The sequence below is a fragment of the Phocoena phocoena genome, chromosome 10 (assembly GCF_963924675.1).
Source record: "Phocoena phocoena chromosome 10, mPhoPho1.1, whole genome shotgun sequence".
NCBI lineage: Eukaryota > Metazoa > Chordata > Mammalia > Artiodactyla > Phocoenidae > Phocoena > Phocoena phocoena.
Window position 1 is genome coordinate 59,223,101 of NC_089228.1, and position 23,154 is coordinate 59,246,254.

Here is a 23,154-nt window from a genome sequence, read left to right on the forward strand (position 1 = left end):
CTAACAATGAAATACGAGCAAAAGTGATCTTTGTTGTGTTCCTGGTCTAGGACTTTAAAGAGAAAGCGTCTCCTTCCTAGTTATTATCTTTCACTTTTTTCCCTGCTAGAACCTGGGTGTGGTGAGCCAATCTCAACAAGGCACCCTCCATGGCAACACCCTATGATGCTGTTGGAGTCCCAAAAGGAATGATGGGTTTTGATTGAATGATTGGAAAAGAGTCATCCTCAAGTCTTAAAAAAAAAAAAATCAAAACCTTGAATGGTTATGTGAATAAGAAATAAACTAATTTTGTGTTAAGCCATTATACTTTTGAGTCATTTTTATATCAGTTTAGCCTATCCTAATGAATATCATGAGAATTTGCTGTGTATGCTTTTCTGAAAACAAAATAAAGCTAATCTAAAGGTTAGAAATTTTTAGAGAAAATATTAATCCAAAGTATCAGTAGATAGAGTAATTAGATTATTTACAAAAGTCATAATATCTCTTGAAATATAAATGTAGCTAATTGTAGGTAATGTTAATGTTCAAAGAAGGAAATTGTGTTAATGAAGATGTACTATTAAACTAGCTGTGATAAAATTACATGATCAAATTATTGTATCGTTATTGTGTTGTGTAGGCTTTTGTTATAAAATTAAAATTATAAAGTTCATGTTCATAGTATATAATCTGCTGTTTTTAGGAAAAGCTAATGTTAACAAGGCATAATAATAGCTTATGTAGTAATTATTTTATATTTGTTATTCATTTACTCTAAATATTTTATTGAACACATACTGTAAGCAAATAACTGATCATTCATCACGCAGTCTATTAGGAAAAATGAAAAAAATTAAATATGCAAATACAGTACAAAGGATTTAGTGCCACATAGGGCTAAATGCAAGTGACCATGAGCTCAGTAGTCAGATAAATTGGGGACTTGGTGTGATAAGTTTAATTATGTTCCATCCAAGAAATGGGTGCACAGAATTTTTGAACATTTCAGTGATGTGTATGTATATACATATATATGTGTACACACACACACGGCAGTAATGAAAAGCATCTTAGTATCAATTTTATCTGGATCCTCAAAACAATAGATGCTATCAATAAAATCCAAAATGAATGTAAAACCATCACACAGAACTTCTCAGGTTTGGTTGCTTGGCAATAGATTCCCTGATGGAGTTTCGTATGCAGGATATTTCTTAGGGATAACTCTTGTGGAAAAGGGAAATGAAGAAGGACTGGGAATAAGTTATCCTGAAATGAAGGCCCTGCAAACCCTCAGTCAGTCCCATCAAGAGCTCTGTAACAACATGGCTTGTCAGAGGTATCCTGCAGAGGCTCAAAATAGCTGCATTTTTATATCTCTGGCTAATGCAGGCTGTTTAGGGAAGGGACCCGTTGGTAAAAGTGGTTCTATCAAGTTAAGACAAGCCTTGAATAGATAACAGCTGGAAAATGTATTGGTACCTGGCACAATTTCTTCCCTTTGTCAGGGATCTAGGCGTCAAATCCCCATGTTCCTTGAACTTGGAAGATATAGTGAACTAGGGTCTTCCTCTGAACTAATATGATTTAAAAATGTGAATGCTTTATAAATGAACTGGCTATGAAAGAAGGAGAGGTGGCTGGGTTAGGACTGGTCCCATATCCCATGGTTTGTCAGAGCAAAGGATGCTTAGAACACATACCCCATGTACCAGGTAAGAGCTATGAACTGTAGGGAGCTAGCATGGGGTGCACAGAACTCTTCAAGACAGCTTGCTAAGGGGATGAGAAACCTCAATAGAAAGCACCTAGAGGTGTACCTCCAGATATCTAGGCATCAACTAAGGAGTTGAAAACAAGCCAGAATAAAGATGCATGTTAATTATTGAACTCAAGTTGTCTTTACGACTAGAAGTACCTAAAAATCTCTTTTATTATTTGATAATCATCAGAAGAATATAGAATGCATCCTAGTTATCTTCTAGAAAGACAGGGAAAAATTCACCTTGCAGAATAAGATAAATGGAGAGTGATAGAAAAGTTTCAGGTTCTTTTCTCATTATTTTCTGTGCACCCTACTTGTTCAACAAAATAGTGAACTCACACTGAACTTCATATTTTTATGCTTGCCTACATCATTTTGCTTAAATTATGTGTAAAAAATATATTTTCTAAAATAGGAAGTAAGGTTAAATTTAAAAAAAAAAGAGTTATGCACCCCAATGTTCATTGCAGCACTATTTACAATAGCCAGGACATGGAAGTAACCTAAATGCCCACTGACAGACAAATGGATAAAGAAGATGTGGTACATATATACAATGGAATATTACTCAGCCATAAAAAGGAACGAAATTGGGTCATCTATACAGACGTTGATGGACCTAGAGACTTTCATACAGAGTGAAGTAAGTCAGAAAGAGATAAACAAATACCGTATATTAACACATATATGTGGAATCTAGAAAAATGGTACAGATGAACCAGTTTACAAGGCAAAAACAGAGACACAAATGTAGATAACAAATGTATGGACACCAAAGGGGGAAGCGTGCGGTGCGGGGGTGATGGTGGTGGGATGAATTTGGAGATTGGGATTGACATACATACACTAATATGTATAAAATAGATAACTAATAAGAACCTGCTGTATAAGGAAGGAAGGGAGGGAAGGAAGAAGGAAAGAAGGAAGGAAGGAAGGAAGGAAGGAAGGAAGGAAGGAAGGAAGGAAGGGAGGGAGGAAGGAAGAAAGGAAGGAAGGGAGGGACGGAGGGACGGAGGGAGGGAGGGACGGAGGGAGGGAGGAAGGAAAAAAAAAAGATTGCTATTATCCTAAGATCAGTTCTGTTTTCTCTTAGTCAAAGTTATTTTGGTTGCAAATAACATAAAACAATCAGAGTCACCTTAAATAATTATCAGAAAAGTGTGTATCTTGGAAAAATCCTGGGGCTTCTCAAGGAAGTAAGGTTAGCTGGGGCCCTGGAAAGACCTCCTTGGAATGGCCTCAGTCTGTGTATCTGTTTTGTTCTGAAGAACAGACTTAGAACCCCAGAGTCTACTTTCCCCCTGTATCAGGAACCAACCCAAACTGGGTGACCTCTTTCCTTTAATGCCAATTTCTCACCAGAAAAAGTCGGGAGGCTGCTCTGATCCCTTTGGCAGCAGCCAAGTGAACAAGGGTGAGTAATTCAGTGCCCTAAAGAAGCGGGTCAGGGTTTAAGAGAATATGGGTCAAAACAAACTTAGAGAATCCTGTGAAACATCAGTTATATGATATCAGTCATCAGGAACTAGAAAGTGAATTGCATCTAAGAAAGTTGTACTTATTTTTTCATTTCTAACTGGAAGTGGTCAAAATGAGCTACTAACAGTAAACATCAGACACTTCAGAGACTTTTTTTCTCTGCTTATTCACCTAATGTGGATCTTAAAACTAATACTGTGAAAGTCTGATACATATATAAAAAAGACATTTTCTTTCAGGGATTTAAATATATCTATAAACTATTATTTAACATAAATCATACACTCTAACATTTCATGTTCAGACAAATTTCAAAAGCAGTTTTCCTTTATGGTAAATAAAGAATTATTGTCCGATACTATGAAATTTTTAAAATGAGATAAAATTGATATTCATAAATCATCTAATCCAAACCTCCATTTCCAAGGAAGTATCAACATATATCTTTTGAGAAAAACAAAATAGTTATTTTTCCTTTTCTCAATTTTCTATAGGAGGTTTTAAATACCCCCACAGGAACAGACTTCAGTAATTCACAAGGCTATCTCACTTTATGGCATGTAAATTCATTTTACTTCTTGTCCAGATCCAAACAGAAATTGCCCACTACATCCCTATTTCTAAAACCCAGAACACAACCATTTTCCTTCAGGGAGTAGCCTTCCTGCCTGTATAAACACACTCCCCCAAGAATTACCTTGTCAGAATCCAGCACTGATGTACTGTGTCAGTCTGGATCATTGTTAAATCTTTTTGGCTATTAGTGTTGACACGATGGGCACCTGCGTGTTTACGAAGTCATAGTGGTATGGTACCTGTGCTTTAGGGATTAATCTAAAGTCAGCAGTCACTTATGCCCTCGGGCAGTTTTCAAAACTATGTCACATTTCAGGGTAATTGCGATGCTATCTCTTAATATGCCACTGATGATCAAGAGGTATCAATGGGCTATCACTGTGGATGGAGATGTTGGTCCCAGTTGTTCATCTGCAGGTGTACCTATTTTACCCAGGGTAGATTTGTCAATTCTGTACAGTGTATTGTTTCTGTACAATATATTTTTTACCTGCAAAAATAGAAAAAGCATATAACCTACTATCTAAAATTATATGGTCTTTTTTTTAAATAAAATGTTTAATGCATCTACTTTACGCACTATTTTGTGATTCTAGAACTTACTTTGCTAATGAGGACAGGGCAATAGTTCAAATTTTACTAGATATCACTACTGCTGAGTAGCAGCAAGTACCTTACTTCTTTATTGAAAGAATGCTATCCTTGTCATAGTAAACTTCAAGGCCTCTGGGATGGCTAGTCTCCTCCTCAGTTACAGTAAGAAAGTGTATTCATAATGTTCTTAAAAGATTATGTTCTAAATTCTGAGGAAATGGCAAAAAATTCATATAGCTATATATAATTTTAAAGCACAGTCCAAAAACATGTCATGCTTAATCATTCTAAGGCAGCCATTGTTCCCTTTGTATTGGAACAAACATACTGAGGGTCAATATTGCAGACAGTTCACATATACTTAGACACTATGGTCTTTATTTCTCTATATTTTATGTGCTTAAACACTATACTATGTCTTTTAACACTTTAAACATGATAATGAGCAAAAAATATATATTTTCAGTAAATGATACTGAATATTTAAATCTTAAAAATAAATAAGAACTTTGACCCTATCTTGACACCATATACAAAAGTTACCTCTAGATGTGTCATAAACCTATACTTAAAAGCCAAAACCATAAAGCCTCTAGAAAAAAATATTGAGAAGACCCTTTGTGACTTTGAGGTAGGCAAAGATTTCCTAGGGAGGACACAACACTAAAGTATAAGAAAAAAAAACAATGAATTAGACTTCAGAAAAAAAGTAACTTCTGCTCTTCAAAAGACACTTAAGAAAATTAAAAGCCAAGCCACAGATTGGGAGAAAATATTTGCAGTATGTATATTTCACAAAGGATGCAAATCCAGAATATACAAATTACTCCACCAACAATAAAAAGACCAACAATCCAATTAAAAGTTTGTCAACATTCTAACCAATTGTTTCAAGTAAGATAACAGATACAAATGGCCGAAAAGTATTTGAAAACATGTTCAACATCATTAATCATCAAGGAATTGAATATTAAAAGGGGAAAGGGGGGGATAAAATAGGAGTTTGGGATTAACATATACACACTACTATGTATGAAATAGATAACCAACAAGGACCTATTGTATAGCACAGGTAACTATACTCAGTATCTTGTAATAACCTATAATAGAAAAAAAATCAAAAATATATATAAAAATAACTGAATCACTTTGTTGTACATCAGAAACTAACACATTGTAAATCAACTATACCTCAATAAAAAATAAAATTTTAAAAAGATTCAAACAAACAAACAAACAAAAACTACAATAAGTTACCACTTGAAATACTAGAATAGCTGTTGTTAAGACTGAGAACTTCAGGTACTGGCAAGCAAGTAGAACAACCAGAGTTTTCATACAATGTTGGTGAGAGATAAAACAGTGCAACCACTTTAGGAAATTATTTTGCAATCCCATATAATATAAATAAGGTTTACCATATATACACATATATACACATACACACACACACATTCTAAGACCCAGCAATTCTGTTTTATGTAAAGAGAATGCATGTCCAAAAATCTTGTACATGAACATTCATAGCAACCTATTCATAATAAGCATAATAAGCTATCCCTGAAAACAGCCCACATGCCAATTCACAAGAGACTGGATAATCAAATTGTGAGATACTGATACAATGGAACATTACTCAGCAAGGAAAAATAAACTATTGATAAATGTAGGAACATGGATAACTTTCAAGACTATGTTGAACTTAAGAAGAAGGAAGAGTACATACTCTTTGAGCTTCTGAGTCTTTCCTAATCCCGCATCTATCACATGCACCTACTTTTTTCTTTGAGGGTTCTTAGGACTTGTGGTCACATGTGACTTTGTTGACCACTGACACCTTCTTGATACATTTTCCCCATGAATTTGTGATTCTACAGTCAATGTAGAAATTTACTGCCTCCATTCTGATCAGTGATCCACAGTGAGCATGAGATTGGCACCAGAATGTGCTGGACATTTAGATTCTTTAAGCTTGTATTATGAGCATTTCTCTGCACTAAGTGACATTATAGTGTGAAAAGATGTATGTATTATCTTTCCAAGATTTGTTTTGGCACTGGAGGAAATATTAACTATGTTGGATCTGAAAGAAGACATTTGCATATGCAAAACTTTATTTATTTTAAGGTTAAGCATTACTTTATGAAACATTTGTGTGTGTGTGTGTATGTGTGTGTGTGTGTGTGTGTGTGTGTGTGTGTGTGTGGTATTTTTTACCCTGGAATGTGATAAAAATTATTTGAGAGCTACTGTTATAATAGAAAGAACACAGTAGGTGATGTCAAAACACTAGTGTTTGAATCCTAGATCTGCCATTTGGCTGCTTTGTGACTCTGAGCCAATTTCTAAATCTGTTTGAGCCTTTGCTTCCTCATCTATGATACAGGCTCTTGTCAACTATACCACGGATAAATCATCAATCATCTCGCGAATCCTCTGCAAGTTTACCTGCAGTATTTATCCAACAGCAGAAATCAATGAAGATTCTTTTCTCTACTCCACTTTGTTTTTCAAAAAAAAATTGAGGCAAATCTTATGAATAGTGAAATGCAGTTTTTAGGTTTACAATTTGATGAGTTGTGATAACTGTATAAGCTGTATATGCAGGGCTCTTGACAAGAGTAGAGAACATTTCCATCAGCCCAGAGACTCTCCTTATACAGCTTTACCATGACTCTGCATTCCTTTGGCAACCACTATTCTGATTTCTATCATCATAAATTACTTCTTTCTTCAACTTTATATAAATGTTCTTTTAGACTGTGCAGTTTTTACAGTCGACAAGTCCAAACTTCTTAACGTAGTTTACAAGACATGTGTGATAAGCCACTCTCTTTAGACCCACTTTTCTACATGCTTTCTCTTTTACTGTATTTTCCAAGCATATTTAATCTGTTTGGTTCCTGGACCCATTTCCAACGACCTCTTTCTTGTGCTTCAGATGACAGTTGCAAGTCCAGACTGTTACCTGTACTTCTAACCTACTGGTTGTAAACCAGAGGTTTCCAGGGTCCCCCCCTCTCCTTGGGGACAATTAATTTGCTAGAGAAGCTCACAGAACTCAGAGAAGCATCTTACTTACTAGAACATCTGTTTATAACAGAGTGATACACTCAGGAACAGCCAGGTGGAAGAGATGCACAGAGCAGGTCTGGAAAAGAGCGCAGAGCTTCCAAGCCTTTTCGGAGCTCAGCATTCTCCCCAGATCTCCATGTGCTACCAATCTGGAAGAAATCTGAATCCAGTCCTTCTATGTTATTATCAAGGTTTCATTACATAGGCACGATTGATTAAATCACTGGTGATTCAACTGATTCAAGCTCTAGCCCCTCTCCCCAAAGGTCTGGGGGGTGGGAAGGAGAGGTAGGACTGAAAGTTCCTACCCTCTGATTACCAGTTGGGTTCCCTGGCAACCAGCCCCCATCTTTAAGTTACCTAGGGGCTTTTCAAAACGTCACCTTATTTACATTACAAAAGACACCTTTACATCTCTCTTCACTTAGGAAATTCCAAGAGTTTTAGGAGCTCTGGCCAGAAACAGGTAAGATGATCATATATATATATATATATATATATATATATATATATATATATAATCTTTTTGTAAATCATAATGTCACACTTAACTTCTACCTATTCAAAAAAATGTTCTCTTTCTTTTCAGCCTTTGGAGATGTTCGCTGTATCCATGTATCATTCTCCCATGTTATAACCCCTTCTTCACTGAATCTCCACCATATCCTACTTCTGTGTTAGATCTCAACTAACATGGCCCTTCTCACTGAGGACGCCCATGATCTCTGTGGGCTCCTAAAGCATCATCTATTTGCCTTGTCGTTGCATTTCTCAGATCCTATGGAGATTGCGTATTTAATTGCCTGTAACTCTGTCCTCTCCTCCACCTAAAAGTAGGTCTCAGATAGTAATACAGAGTACAGATAATAGCAACCAATTGGACCAAGTCTGTACTGTTTCTCATTTATCACCTGTTTTGTATATGCTTAACACACACACACACACACACACACACACACACACAAACACACACAGTCTGCTCATTTTACTCAAAGAGAAACCATTTGGCTTATTGCACTTCATTCCAAATACTTATCATCTCATCTAATTCCATTAAATGGCTTTTAATTATCATAACGCTTTCTTCTACCAGATTTTCCTTATGGATATGATATAATTTCCAATCTTTCACTAATTTCAGAATACTAGCTTACTACAGAGTCATCTATCCTCATGAAGTCCATTCGAAAACAATTGCATATAACAAATTGCCATCTGCCTCAGCACATCAAATGACTTTCATCTTCACAGAATTCCTTAAAGCCCCCTCTTGCACCAGATCTTAGATGGATTAAAAGGCAGCTTCTAGTTTTTGGCTTCTAAGAAGAAAAACAGACTATATGGAGATATGGATGATACTTAATTTAACACTCACATTTACATGCCTAAATATACAGTAAGAACTGTATTCTGTTACGTATTCATGTTACTGTTTTCATTTTATAGTCTTCTTTTATACAATGAGTATATTGCTACATGTAAATCAAATTTCTAAAAATCAAATTCCTTAAATTTCCTAAAGGAAATTATTTTAAAGGAAACAAATTCTCTAGTAACAGATATTTAACTCTCCTAAAAGTTTTTCAAAGCAAGAGCTTGGTATTTCCTTAAACCAGTCATATTCTGCAATACTGTTTAGTGTTTCAATGTTTAATGGTTGCTTTTTGAGACTTTCACATAATAATTAGACATTTACTTAACCTCTGATTTATTACTTAAAAAATCTAAATGGATTAGGCTATCCTCTAATCTGAATCTTTATCTTTCCCATAATATAAGGACAATATTACCTACCTTTTTGGATATAATGTAAGGACATGACCCACAGTATATGTTCAAGAAAAGTAGCTATTACTCTAGTCATCCCTTTCTTCTCAAAATGTACAGATTTCTTCTCCTTCAGCCTCTACTGAGTTTCTGTCACCGAGGCTCTGTCTCCTGAGTTGCATCAGGGTCTATCATTTTCTGACATACAATGAACCTGCTAAAAATATATACTCGAGAGAAAACATGTTCATTCTGCTTTTCTACTAGAAGATAAAATCTAATCTTCAATGTTTTGAAGGAAATGAACATCAATTGTGCCATTCCTGATAAAAGTGTAATAATACAGACCAATCTGTTTCAAAGTAATTAAATCCTAAAGCCTCATTACCTATAGATAACATTTGTATCAGGCCATGCTGGTGAAATGGGTTCTCAGTTTCTAACCACATGTGAACTCTGCTCAACTCCCAAATTTTAAACAAAACTGACACTCCCTCAAGACACAAGAGACGACCTATGGTTGTTCTTCCTTCCTAGAAGAATTTGGCAAATATAAGCAGTTCTCTTAAAAAAAAACATGGAAAGAAAAAGTCTCAGCAAATCACACAAAGTTCTCCAATCCCTCTTTTGGATCCAAGAAAAGAAAAAAAAAGTGTTCTCCTGCTCTTTACCATCTCACAACTAAACTCCCTCAGAAATAACAGTCAATGTAAGACACTGAAAATGTAGGCTCCCTCGATAATCCTTAACCCGATTCTGTACTAAGGTAAATTTCCCCATTTATAAATGTATTTGCCTTTTATATACTATACTTATTTAAAGACACTGTGGAAGAATTCATCCAATACTTGCATTCAGGAACATACTTAAGAAGTGAATGATGACCACCACGCTGATCTCCTTAAAGTACTTTGCATGTTAATATCTGAACTGCCTGCAAAGCCTGCCTGAAGCAGTGTCTCCCACGGGAGACAGGATGCTGTAACCAGTACACCTGTCTCTGGGTAAGAAAGCCTGGGTTTCAGCTTTATAATTTATTTGCTGTGTGATCTGAGATAAATTAACTTCTCTAATGCTTAATTTTTCTCATTTGTAAAATAGGGTAATGCTAGTAACTATCTCATAGGATTGGCGAGTGGACGCATTGTGGTAGGCGTGTCAGCATCCAGTACACTGCGTGACAAGGAGTATCTCCTCACCAATGCTGACAGAGTGACCAAGAGAATGAAGAACTACAATCATGGTGACCTCCTTGGAATCTCTGTGACACCAGCAGTCTGTAAACCCCAGCAGCTCTTACCATGCACTGTTATTTATATCTTATGTATACTGTTAAAAACTAATAAATTAAACATCTGATACCTCTTCATATACCAATAACACATACTGAGGACCGATGTTACCAACTCACATTCAAGGGCACATGCAATCACATAGTCAAGGATCACTGAGTCCTTGCCCCACAGAACTCATTCCCCAAACTGTAGCTAAACTACAAGTTCATCTATAGTAAAGGACCGAAAACTTTGTCATTCAGGTGTTCTTGAATGTTTATTATCTCTCTCTACCGCAAAAATTTTTTGGAAGTAGTGCTCCTGAGGGTAAGGTAAGCAATGGAGGATACGCTACAAATGATTTGCTTCCCAAAACAGTTAAAAATAATTGTGCAACAAGATACTTGGCTGTGACCTCTCAACTTTTTGACAAATAAAACATGCGGTTATTTCAGAACTCTCCTCTGGAGAATATGAAGAAGTCATATAACATGGGTATCTGCTAACATTCCTTTGGGAGATCAGCTATTAACCAGTACTCTATTATTTTTAAAAAATATTTATTTCTATATCATACTTATTTTACTGAAATTCACCATTTCTGTAAGAAAAGGATCATATTACAATCTATTAATATATTAAGTCTTACACTGTTTATAGCTTTAAAGAAACCAACTGGTGTCAGGATATAATTCCGATTAAGCTACATTTCTTATAATCTGTATTCAGACAAGAAAAGGGATCAAATCAAATGTTCAAAAAATAAGGACATAGGAAAGGCTGGTGATACTAGAGAGTCATCTCCAAGGGTTTCTAAAAACCATCTCTAAAACTTCCCTCCTTCTGCAGCTGCCATGGGAACACAGAGCTCCAATCTAGATTGTATACTTAATAGAAACCAAAAATTTTGATCAGATATTGTGTCCATTATCCAGATGGATTTATCCTGGTCATGCTCATTCTTACATAATTAGTTAATGAAATATTAATGTACAAGACTGAACCTGCCTTCAAAAGAAAATCTTATCAAGAAATAAATTAAAACACAAATGAATGGAGACTGGATATTATATATAAAATAAACACAGAAGACTTTGCAGAAGGGGGCAGGAAGAAGGCAGGCTGGCTGGGTACCATGTGACTCAGGCAGTGGTTTTGCTAGTTTTTCTTGTGTTTCATATATGCCAAAGTGGCAGCTGGAAAGGTTGGAAACCCAGGAACATTAACAGAAGGAGACCAAAAAAAGGCTCAAGCAAAGCCTGCTCTCTCCGGCCACAGGACTAGAAAGAGGGCAACCTTGCAAGACAGAAAACTTTTAGACAACAAACATCCTTCCCCAGCCAAACAACACAGAAAACAAAACAAAACCCAAAAACTGGTGTCTCAGGCTCTCCCCCATCAAGAAAAATTAAATAGGGAGCCTGGGCGTCCAGCCTCCCTCCACTGTGAAGGGGCACTCCTTCTCTCTGGGGGGAGGCAGGGGGACTGAATAGGCAACAGCACTTCCGTACCACTGGCAGTGGGGACAGAGGCTCCGTGGAGACCCGGATGTCCACCCCCAGGTGCAGGACCAATGCATCCTTCCCCCTCCAAGCCAGGGGGTGTCAGAGAATCTTTCACTCCTGCTAGAATTCCTCCCCACCCCTCTCGGTGTACTAAAGACCACACGGGAACAGCAAAAAGGGGCCCCTCCCTCCCTCCCCTAGGCGCCTGAGGGAGCCTGGACTCTCCCTGCCCCAGAAGCATCCAGGCAGGCAGCATCCCCTCCCTCTCCTGGCCTGCTGTCAGAGATGGCCTGCCTATGACAATAGCATTTAAAGGTGTGACATGGTCACACTCTGATCTTGAATGAACCACTCTTGACAGGGTGTGTGTGTTGGGGTGGGGAGGAGAGAGAGGGAGGATGGTGAGCACTGGAAAGAGAGACAGAAGAGAAAAACCAACAGTGTGTAGTGCTTGTAAACCAAGGGAGAAGCCAAGAAATTGGGAGAAGAACAATAGTGGAAAGTGCAGCCAAGTGCTCTGATGAGAGGTCAGACACATTTTACTGGATTGGGCAATTAGATGATTCTCACTGGAGCCTCTGGTTTCAAGACAATGAAGAGGACTGCAGAGAGATGGAGGACCTGTGGAAGGTAAACTGAGAAAGGAAGCAGCTGTATGGACTCATGGCATCAGAAACTTGAAGGAAACAAAGGAGAAAAATTGTCAAGAGAGGTTATTTTTATTACTTTCAGCAAGTGAAACAAGTATTCTATTTTTTTTAAGTGATTCCGATTGAATCATGTTTATAGGCTGCTCCAAGGAAAGCTGGGGATGAAGACGTTGGAACTACTGAAGAAAGGATATAATAGGCCAGACCTGGAGGGGATGATGGGTGCTGGGATTAAGGATGCTGTGAACAAGTCAGACTTGAACAAAAAAATTAATTTCACCTTCTGGGAATGAAAGGAGTATGGAATTTTTTAAGTGGTAGGAGGGTGAAGAACTTCGGAAGACAGAAATCCACTTCCCTTGATGAAAAGGAGAATGCAGCCAGCTGCCCAGAGTGATGAACATGTGGCCTGACGAGGAGGCCAAGCAGGTGCAGAATGAGCCTCGAGAGACCCAGGTCCTGGGCTAACCAGGCTCAAGTCAGACACGGGCAAGCGACCACTGATGGAGGGAACACGATATTTTAAAATCTCTCGTTGGAATCATCTTTTATAAGATAATCTATTTCATAATTTGGTGTATGAGTTCAAATTTCACTCAGCAGTGATTCAGAGAGTTAAGTCAGTGCTCATTTTATTACAAAATCAAGCTTCAAGTTGAGGTCAAGTCCACAATGCCACTAAAACATTAAGGAAAACCTTAAACACATCATCTTATATTTGTAGAATTTTTGCTTATGTTTTTGTTTTAGTTGTACAAATATTCCTATTTTAAAATACAGCTTACATAGTCACAAACAGCATTTTTTAACATTAAAAGAACTCTGGCTGGTGGATATTCGTTTTGCTGTTTTACAGGTGAAGAAACTGAGAATCAGAAAGGAAATAAATGAAATATCCTTTATTTCACAGCTGGCAGGGGTGTCAACACTCCATCCCAAGTGTTTTGTTTGCTAAAGCAAAATTTCTCCACTATATGATAAATGTGTTTTAACTGCAGATCAAAGATACCTTTAACTTAGTTTTTTTTTGCCAATTTTTATTTTTATTTAAGAAACATAAATAAGATTATCCCAAATTTATTGGGAGAGAAAAGAGATTACATCAATCAAAGGAAAAGTCACATGAATACTATTTTTTATCAGAAGTTGGTTTTAGAAATTATACCAATACCTTTCTTTAACTTAAGAACTCACCATGTTTTATGGAAAATATTTCAAGGAACACATTCTGAGTTTAAAAATGATCCTTACTGAAAATCTAAATGTAGTTAAATCACTACAAGTCAGCATTTGTGATAAATTATTAATCCATGTTCCTCTCATTCATCCACACCTGCAAACAGGCCAATCCTAGATGGAAGGGCAAGTTTTTCACCAAAATTTTCAAAAAGCACGCAGAGTTTTTTAAAAATCACTTGAACTGTTGGGATATTTGGCAATATTTGACTTCATCATATGATGAGTCAACCAAAACAATGATGAATCTACCAATATTTGTGAATAATTCAGGTTAGGAAATCTTGCCAGCCAGAGAACCCAAAACACTCTCAATTGGACAAGAATTTATTAATCCTCCTAAAGGTATGGAATTGCCATAATTGAATCCATAAATTTGAACAGATCTATGTCTGTCAGCAGACAGGCATGCTTTACTGCAAACAAGAATATTTCCATGCATATACATTTTTAGCTCCCAAGCCTTGAGAATGGTTCAGTAAATGTAAATCTGTCCCCAGTGCCCAAAATAATGTTTATGCTTCAAATTGCATTATAATGCAATAATGTATTATTAATCATTAAACTAAGAAGGAATGATAAAAGTTTCCAAAATATTCAGCCACTGATTTTGGTATTCTGAATACACAAACACCACTCCTTTGCACCAGCAGCAGTCCCAGACTTCATTAGAATTACAAAGAAATCTAGTCCAACTCCTCAATTTGAGAGACTGGTTCAGGGAAGGGAAATTTACCAAGATTCAGTTTAGGCAAAAGTGGAATTAAAATCCAGGTATCTGGATTCACAGTTTAGTGCACTTCCCAGCAGTATCACAGATATAAATAACCTCGTCTAGTTTCATCTGGCAAGCAAATTCAGAGGCTGAGTGGAACTTCAAGAATCATGCTGAATTTGCTGTTTTATCATACTCCAAAGCACCTTCCATACAAATAGGTAATTAAACAATATTATCATCACAGAAGAAAATTCTTTTAACTGCTCAAACATATTATACTATTCAAACCATATTATTCAAGATTTTTCTAAGTAACAACACAATACATAAAATGTTTGGGCTCTTCCTTTAACTTTCTCAGAATCATTCCTACTGAAAGTACACAGCAGGAACAAGTGAAATAACAAACTACAACAAAAATAACAAAATAACCAACAAACTAGCACTTTTAACCCTATGGCCTTCTATTCTAAGTGAAGTAGTCACAATTGAGCACTGATTTGCATCTACCACCAATCAAAAAATCAAAATAAATCACAGTGAAAGCTCATTGGTTTACATCACTGCCCTTGTATGTATTAGCTTCCAGAAAATCATTCCGAAGAACTGAATCATCTGGATCATTTTTATTACTCACTCAGTCTTGAGACAGTCTGCACAGTGCTGGCTGAAATGTACTTCACTGAGCACCTTCTTTCCAAATGAACATCTGTGTCAGGTTTATTTATAGCCGCTGCCTTCAATCAGTACATTTCCAGGGGTGAGAAATAAAATTATCTCAACAACACACTCCTATAGATATCCGAAACAAGACTTAAGAATCTAGGCAGATGGCCTTTGAAAAGACAATGAAAGATCTATAATGTAAAATGTATGTTAAGGTTTATTAGAGATTCAAAATGACACTCTTCAATAAGCATACATAAAGAGCCTCAGGTACAATTAGAGAATTTAAGTCTTGTGTCTCTTTTGGCCTATCTCTTTATATACTCAAGATTATTATCATCACCTCCTCCATCCTCTTTTCCTCATTATGTTTCCTCTGAAATTTGGACACCTCTCTCTGTTTCTTACTTAGATGTTTTTCTCTCTATTTAGGAGCTTTTTCTTCCTAATTCTTTACAAAAGCAGAACATGCTTCCCCCTACTGGGAAAAAATTAAATTACAAAGTACATAGGAACATGTTCCTAAGTATCAAGAAACGAAGTTCCTGAGAAAAATAAAATGTTAAGAAACCAGGTGCACAGCCTTCTCTGTTTTACCAGCTGCAGAAATACTTGCACTCTCTATTTAGGGCTCCTCACACGCATTGCTGTAGTTTAGCAGTTTTCAGTACACTAACTCTCATTAATGACTGATGAATTAATCAAGTCTGCTGTCCCCAAAAGAAGTCCAATTAGGAGGTCTGAGAAAATGATCAATTTGTAACTTTTTTCCATTTTAAAGCATTATCAGCTAAATGAAGACACTTCTGGAAAATATATTGAAGTAAATGATTTAAGAAGACTTTTAACTGCATTTTTAATCATTTTGAACAATCTTAAACATTTACCCATTAATTTACAATATTCCTATTATTTTTATGTAGTTATCTTTATTTTTTAATAGAGGGAGAGTTTAATTTTTTAATTGACTTTCATTTTCAACTTTAGGTTCTATTTATTTTTTTCATACAGTAACCAAGAAAGTAGTAAGCATGATTGCATTTTCTGTCCTAAATCCTCCATAAAACCAAACTTGTTCCTTGAAAAACAGTTTAGTTGTTTCACACATTCAATATTTCGATTATAAAGCTTTTCTTAATTACTTAGTATACAAAATAGAAAAAACACCTGACACTTTATTGTTGTAAATAATAATCCATCAATAAAACATTTAAATAAACCTAATGACTATGTGACTTATACATGGAGGCTTAGAATTTTTCCTTCTACGTACAACTAAATCTCGAAAAAGAAAACATTTCCTTTAATGCTTAAGGGCTGAGGAAGAGAAAGTTTTAACTTTTAGTTTTACCATAGGTAACGTCATAAGAACCTAAACTACAAAACTGCACTGTAGTCAATTTGATGATGAAGCAGTTTATTATTAATGAGGCATTCATCAAGAAAAAAAAAATCTGGAGTTGTTTTTAAAAAGACAGGTGTAGACTGCTACAGATATCTTGAGTACCTTTAGCAGTTAGATGGCATTATTTCAAGATAAATGAAGTAATTTGGTTAATACTTCTGTCATACAAAAGTTCATGTTCGTGTGCGTGTGTGTGTGTGTGTGTGTGTGTGTGTTTAAACGACCTTTCAAAAGAACGCAAAAGACATTTCTGTTCCTCTGGGAATGAAATCTCTTTTAACATTACAGGTACACAAAAGAAAATGCACACCTGGTAAAACAGTTGATCAATTGTAGAGCGTTCCCAGAGATCAGCATCTCCCAGAGCACGCAATCATCACTTCAAATAAACTGATAAGCACTTTAGCCTCTTCCACGTTCACAAACATTGAAGAACACGCAGAATTTAATCTAGGTTTATTCTGACTTTCCATAGGAAAGACTGTCATTAGACTAAAGAACATCAAAATCGCTTCCCAAGCAGAAGAAAGAGAGAGAAAGAAAAGAAAGAAAGAAAGAAAGAAAGAAAGAAAGAAAGAAAGAAAGAAAGAAAGAAAGAAAGAAAGAAAGAAAGAAAGAAAGAAAAATGGTGATTTGTAGCTAAGAAGCTGTTAAAACACTACATTGATCACCATTCACTCGAAATTGATTTCCCTTCCCTCTGCGGAGTGAAAATATCCCCGTGGACCGCGTAGCTCCTCACTTCTCTCCATCAAAGATCCTAACAGGGCACGTCTCCACCGCCACAGAGCTCGCAGCTCCGGGCTCCCCAAATTCAGCTGCGGAGGGAGGGAGGGAGCGAGCATCCGCCGCCCGAGGACCTGCTCTGTCCGCAGCTCTGGGTCGAGCACCTTAGGGGACAGTCTCCGCGAAGGAGACGGGCGTCCTCCCCAACTCCGCTCCCCGAACCCCGCCGCGGTGACAGGGGCCAGCTGTTTCCACCTGGGGAGCAAGTCCTACCTTCGGCTAGCAGGCGCGAGGCGTGCACAAAAGATGGATCCAGGCTATCTTTTTCTGCCATCAGCTCAGGCAAGTATTTCTCCTCTTTCATAGCGCGGACTTCGGACCGACCCCGGCCAGGCGCAGGGCTCCGCGCGCTCGGACGTAGTTCGCCGGCACCCTGCTCGCCCACCTCCCACCTCCCGCCTCCCGCCTCCCGCCTCCCGCCTCCCGCCTCCCGCCTCCCGCCGCCGCGGCTCGGGGTCTGGCGCCCTCTCCGGTCCCGCGCCGCGCCCGCCCCCGCCGTCGGGCTGCGCGGCCCCGCGCCTCCCGACCCGTCCTGCCTCAGTCCCTCGCTCGCGCCCAGCCCGGCTCGTACCAGCAGCCTGAACAGGAGAGGCGGGCACAGAGCGCGTCCCGCCTCCGCCCAACGCTGATTGGAGAGGGTGCCGCGAGAGGCGGGGCCCCGCGAGGTCGCGGGCCCTTACTGGACCTCGCCGCAAGTCGGGTCGCCTGAGTGGCAGGAGGCAGCAGGAGAGGGGAGGGCAGCGCGGCAGGTGCAAGCGCTTTCTTCTCGCAGCCAGAGCCCTCCCTGGTTATTAGGCATGCCCAGTTGTGTGGAGCCCTCCTTGTCTACTGCTGAGGTGCCGAGAGAGAGCGGGAAAAGCACCGGTTGAACAGAGAAGCTGGGGTCCATGACGGGACGGCAGATGGTGATGAGGAGGGCGCGCAGAGGGAATGGGAGAGCACTCGGGAAAGCCTCGGGAAGGTAGATGGGGCTTTACCTGCGTCGCTAAGGCACAGGTGTCTCCTCTCCGTCCTGCAGCTCTTACGCACTCCAGTGTGCAGGAATCAGCTGTGCACCCGGCCTGGAAATATAATGAAGACTGCATGTGATCGGCGGCTGGTATTTCCAATGAGCCTGACCTACATCGCAGAGACGCAGTAGAATGTTCATTGATAAACAAATAAAGCGGCTCCCAAGCTATATTCTTGCACAGCAACACGCCTCCCCTGTGCAGTCATTGGGGTATTGACATAGTTCTGGTTGTCCTCCATCCATGCCTTCTCCCCCAATCCCTATCTATGGAAGGGATTCTGGGAGGTGGCTGAATTTTAAAACTAAAAAGCAACATAATCAGTAACTTTGTGAAGGAATTAGGAAAATATGTGGACGAAGGAAGAGACTAGGGAAACAGGTAACTACGGTTGCTCCAATCTCCCCCTTTCTCCTTTATTTAGTTTTTTTCTTAACATCTTTATTGGAGTATAATTGCTTTACAATGGTGTGTTAGTTTCTGCTTTATAACAAAGTGAATCAGTTATACATATACATATGTTCCCATATCTCTTCCCTCTTGCGTCTCCCTCCCTCCCATCCTCCCTATTCCACCCCTCTAGGTGGTCAAAAACCACCTAGCTGATCTCCCTGTGCTATGCAGCTGCTTCCCACTAGCTATCTATTTTACGTTTGGTATTGTATATATGTCCATGCCACTCTCTCACTTTGTCACAGCTTATCCTTCCCCCTCCCCATATCCTGAAGTCCATGCTCTAGTATAGTAGGTCTGTGTATTTATTTCCTTCTTACCCCTAGGTTGTTCATGACCTTCTTTTTTTTTTTTTCTTAGATTCCATATATATGTGTTAGCATATGGTATTTGTTTTTCTCTTTCTGACTTCACTCTGTATGACAGTCTCTAGGTCCATCCACCTCACTACAAATAACTCAATTTCATTTCATTTTATGGCTGAGTAATATTCCATTGTATATATGTGCCACATCTTCTTTATCCATTCATCTGTTGATGAACACTTAGGTTGCTTCCATGTCCCAGCTAATGTAAATACAGCTTCAATGAACAGTTTGGTACATGACTCTTTTTGAATTATGGTTTTCTCAGGGTATATGCCCAGTAGTGGGATTTCTGGGTCCTATGGTAGTTCTATTTTTAGTTTTATAAGGAACCTCCATACTGTTCTCCATACTGGCTGTATCAATTTACATTCCCACCAACAGTGCAAGCATGCTCCCTTATCTCCACACCCTCTCCAGCATTTATTGCTTCTAGATTTTTTGATGATGGCCATTCTGACTGGTGGGAGATGATACCTCATTGTAGCTTTGATTTGCATTTCTCTAATGATTAATGATGTTGAGCATTCTTTCATGTGTTTGTTGGCAATCAGTATATCTTCTTGGGAGAAATGTCTATTTAGGTCCTCTGCCCATTTCTGGATTGGGTTGTTTCTTTTTTTGTTATTGAGCTGCATGAGCTGCTTGTAAATTTTGGAGATTAATCCTTTGTCAGTTGCTTCATTTGCAAATATTTTCTCCCATTCTGAGGGTTGTCTTTTGGTCTTGTTTATGGTTTCCTTTGCTGTGCAAAAGATTTGAAGTTTCATTAGGTCCCATTTGTTTATTTTTGTTTTTATTTCCATTTCTCAAGGAGGTGGGTCAAAAAGGATCTTGCTGTGATTTATGTCATAGAGTGTTCTGCCTATGTTTTCCTCTAAGAGTTTGATAGCTTCTGACCTTACACTTAGGTCTTTAATCCATTTTGAGTTTATTTTTGTGTATGGTGTTAGGGAGTGTTCTAATTTCATACTTTTACATGTACCTGTCTTGTTTTCCCAGCACCACTTATTCAAGAAGCTGTCTTTTCTCCACTGTATATTCTTCCTTCCTTTATCAAAGATAAGGTAACCATATGTGTGTGAGTTTATCTCTGGGCTTTCTATCTTGTTCCATTGATCTATATATTTGTTTTTGTGCCAGTACCATACTGTCTTGATGACAGTAGCTTTGTAGTATATTCTGAAGTCAGGGAGCCTGATTCCTCCAGCTCCACTTTTCGTTCTCAAGATTGCTTTGGCTATTAGGGGTCTTTTGTGTTTCCATACAAATTGTGAAATTTTTTGTTCTAGTTCTGTGAAAAATGCCAGTGGTAGTTTGATAGGGATTGCATTGAATCTGTAGATTGCTTTGGGTAGTAGAGTCATTTTCACAATGTTGATTCTTCCAGTCCAAGAACATGATATATCTCTCCATCTCTTTGTATCATCTTTAATTTCTTTCATCAGTGTCTTATAATTTTCTGCATACAGGTCTTTTTTGTCTCCTTAGGTAGGTTTATTCCTAGATATTTTATTCTTTTTGTTGCAGTGTAAATGGGAGTGTTTTCTTAATTTCACTTTCAGATTTTTCATCATTAGTGTATAAGTATGCCAGAGATTTCTGTGTATTAATTTTGTATCCTGCTACTTTACCAAATTCATTGATTAGATCTAGTAGTTTTCTGGTAGCATCCTTAGGATTCTTTATGTATAGTATCATGTCATCTGCAAACAGTGACAGCTTTACTTCTTCTTTTCCGATTTGGATTCCTTTTATTTCTTTTTCTTCTCTGATTACTGTGGCTAAAACTTCCAAAACTATGTTGAATAAGAGTGGTGAGAGTGGGCAACCTTGTCTTGTTCCTGATCTTAGTGGAAATGGCTTCAGGTTTTCACCATTGAGGACGATGTTGTCTGTGGTTTTGTCATATATGGCCTTTATTATGTTGAGGAAAGTTCCCTCTATGCCTACTTTCTGCAGGGTTTTTATCATAAATGGATGTTGAATTTTGTTGAAAGCTTTCTCTGCATCTATTGAGATGGTCATATGGTTTTTGTCCTTCAATTTGTTAATATGGTGTATCACATTGATTGATTTGCGTATATTGAAGAATCCTTTCGTTCATGGCATAAACCCCACTTGATCATGGTGTATGATCCTTTTAATGTGCTGTTAGATTCTCTTTGCTAGTATTTTGTTGAGAATTTTTGCATCTATGTTCATCAGTGATATTGGCTTGTAGTTTCCTTTCTTTGTGACATCTTTGTCTGGTTTTGGTATCAGAGTGATGGTGGCCTCGTTGAATGGGCTTGGAAGTGTTCCTCCCTCTGCTATATTTTGGAAGAGTTTGAGAAAGATAGGTGTTAGCTCTTCTCTAAATGTTTCATAGAATTTGCCTGTGAAGCCATCTTGTCCTGGGCTTTTGTTTGTTGGAAGATTTTTAATCACAGTTTCAATTTCACTGCTTATGATTGGTCTGTTCATATTTTCTATTTCTTCCTGGTTCAGTCTAAGAAGGTTGTGCATTTCTAAGAATTTGTCCATTTCTTCCAGGTTGTCCATTTTATTAGCATAGCGTTGCTTTTAGTAATCTCTCATGATCCTGTATTTCTGCAGTGTCAGTTGTTACTTCTCCTTTTTCATTTCTAATTCTATTGTTTTGAGTCTCCTCCCTTTTTTTCTTGAAGCATCTGGCTAATGGTTTATCAATTTTGTTTATCTTCTCAAGGAACCAGCTTTTAGTTTTATTGGTCTCTGCTATCGTTTCCTTCATTTCTTTTTCATTATTTTCTGATCTGATCTTTATGATATCTTTCCTTCTGCTAACTTTAAGGGTTTTTTTTGTTTTTCTTCCTCTAATTTCTTTAGGTGCAAGGTTAGGTTGCTTATTTGAGATGTTTCCTGTTTCTTAAGGTAGGATTGTATTGCTATAAACTTCTGTCTTAGAACTGCTTTTGCTGCATCTCATAGATTTTGGGTTGTCCTGTCTCCATTGTCATTTGTTTCTAGGTATTTTTTGATTTCCTCTTTGATTTCTTCAGTGATCACTTCGTTATTAAGTAGTGTATTGTTTAGCCTCCATGTGTTTGTATTTTTTACAGATCTTTTCCTGTAATTGATATCTAGTCTCATAGCATTGTGGTCGGAAAAGATACTTGATACAATTTCAATTTTCTTAAATTTACCAAGGCTAGATTTGTGACCCAAGATATGATGTATCCTGGAGAATGTTCCATTAGCACTTGAGAAAAATGTGTATTCTGTTGTTTTTGGATGGAATGTTCTATAAATATCAATTAAGTGCATCTTGTTTAATGTATCATTTAAACCTTCTGTTTCCTTATTTATTTTCATTTTGGATGATCTGTTCACTGGTGAAAGTTGGGTGTTAAAGTCCCCTACTATGATTGTGTTACTGTCGATTTCCCCTTTTATGGCTGTTAGTATTTTCTTTATCTATTGAGGTGCTCCTATGTTAGATGCATAAATATTTCCAATTGTTATATCTTCTTCTTGGATCGATCCTTTGATCATTATGTAGTGTCCTTCTTTGTCTCCTGTTGTAGTCTTTATTTTAATGTCTAATTTTTCTGATATGAGAATTGCTACTCTAGCTTTCTTCTGATTTCTATTTGCATGGAATATCTTTTTCCATCCCCTCACTTTCAGTCTGTATGTGTCCCTAGGTCTTAAGTAGACAGCATATATACGGGTCTTGTTTTTGTATCCATTCAGCCAGTCTGTATCTTTTGGTGGGAGCATTTAATCCATTTACATTTAAGGTAATTATCAATATGTATGTTCGTATTCCCATTTTCTTAATTGTTTGGGGTTTGTTATTGTAGGTCTCTTCCTTCTCTTGT

The 23,154-nt window shown here is 37.7% G+C and overlaps 1 protein-coding gene across 2 annotated transcripts in view; it reads right to left on the reverse strand.

Annotated features, from left to right (window-relative positions):
* KHDRBS2 (KH RNA binding domain containing, signal transduction associated 2) overlaps positions 1-17,785 on the reverse strand; it is a 690,124-nt gene extending 672,339 nt beyond the window's left edge. For both annotated transcript variants that reach the window (XM_065885301.1, XM_065885300.1), the window contains exon 1: positions 17,695-17,785. In XM_065885301.1, the coding sequence (XP_065741373.1) occupies positions 17,695-17,785 (91 nt within the window). The remainder of the gene's footprint in view (positions 1-17,694) is intronic.
* Between the last annotated feature and the right edge of the window lie 5,369 nt (positions 17,786-23,154).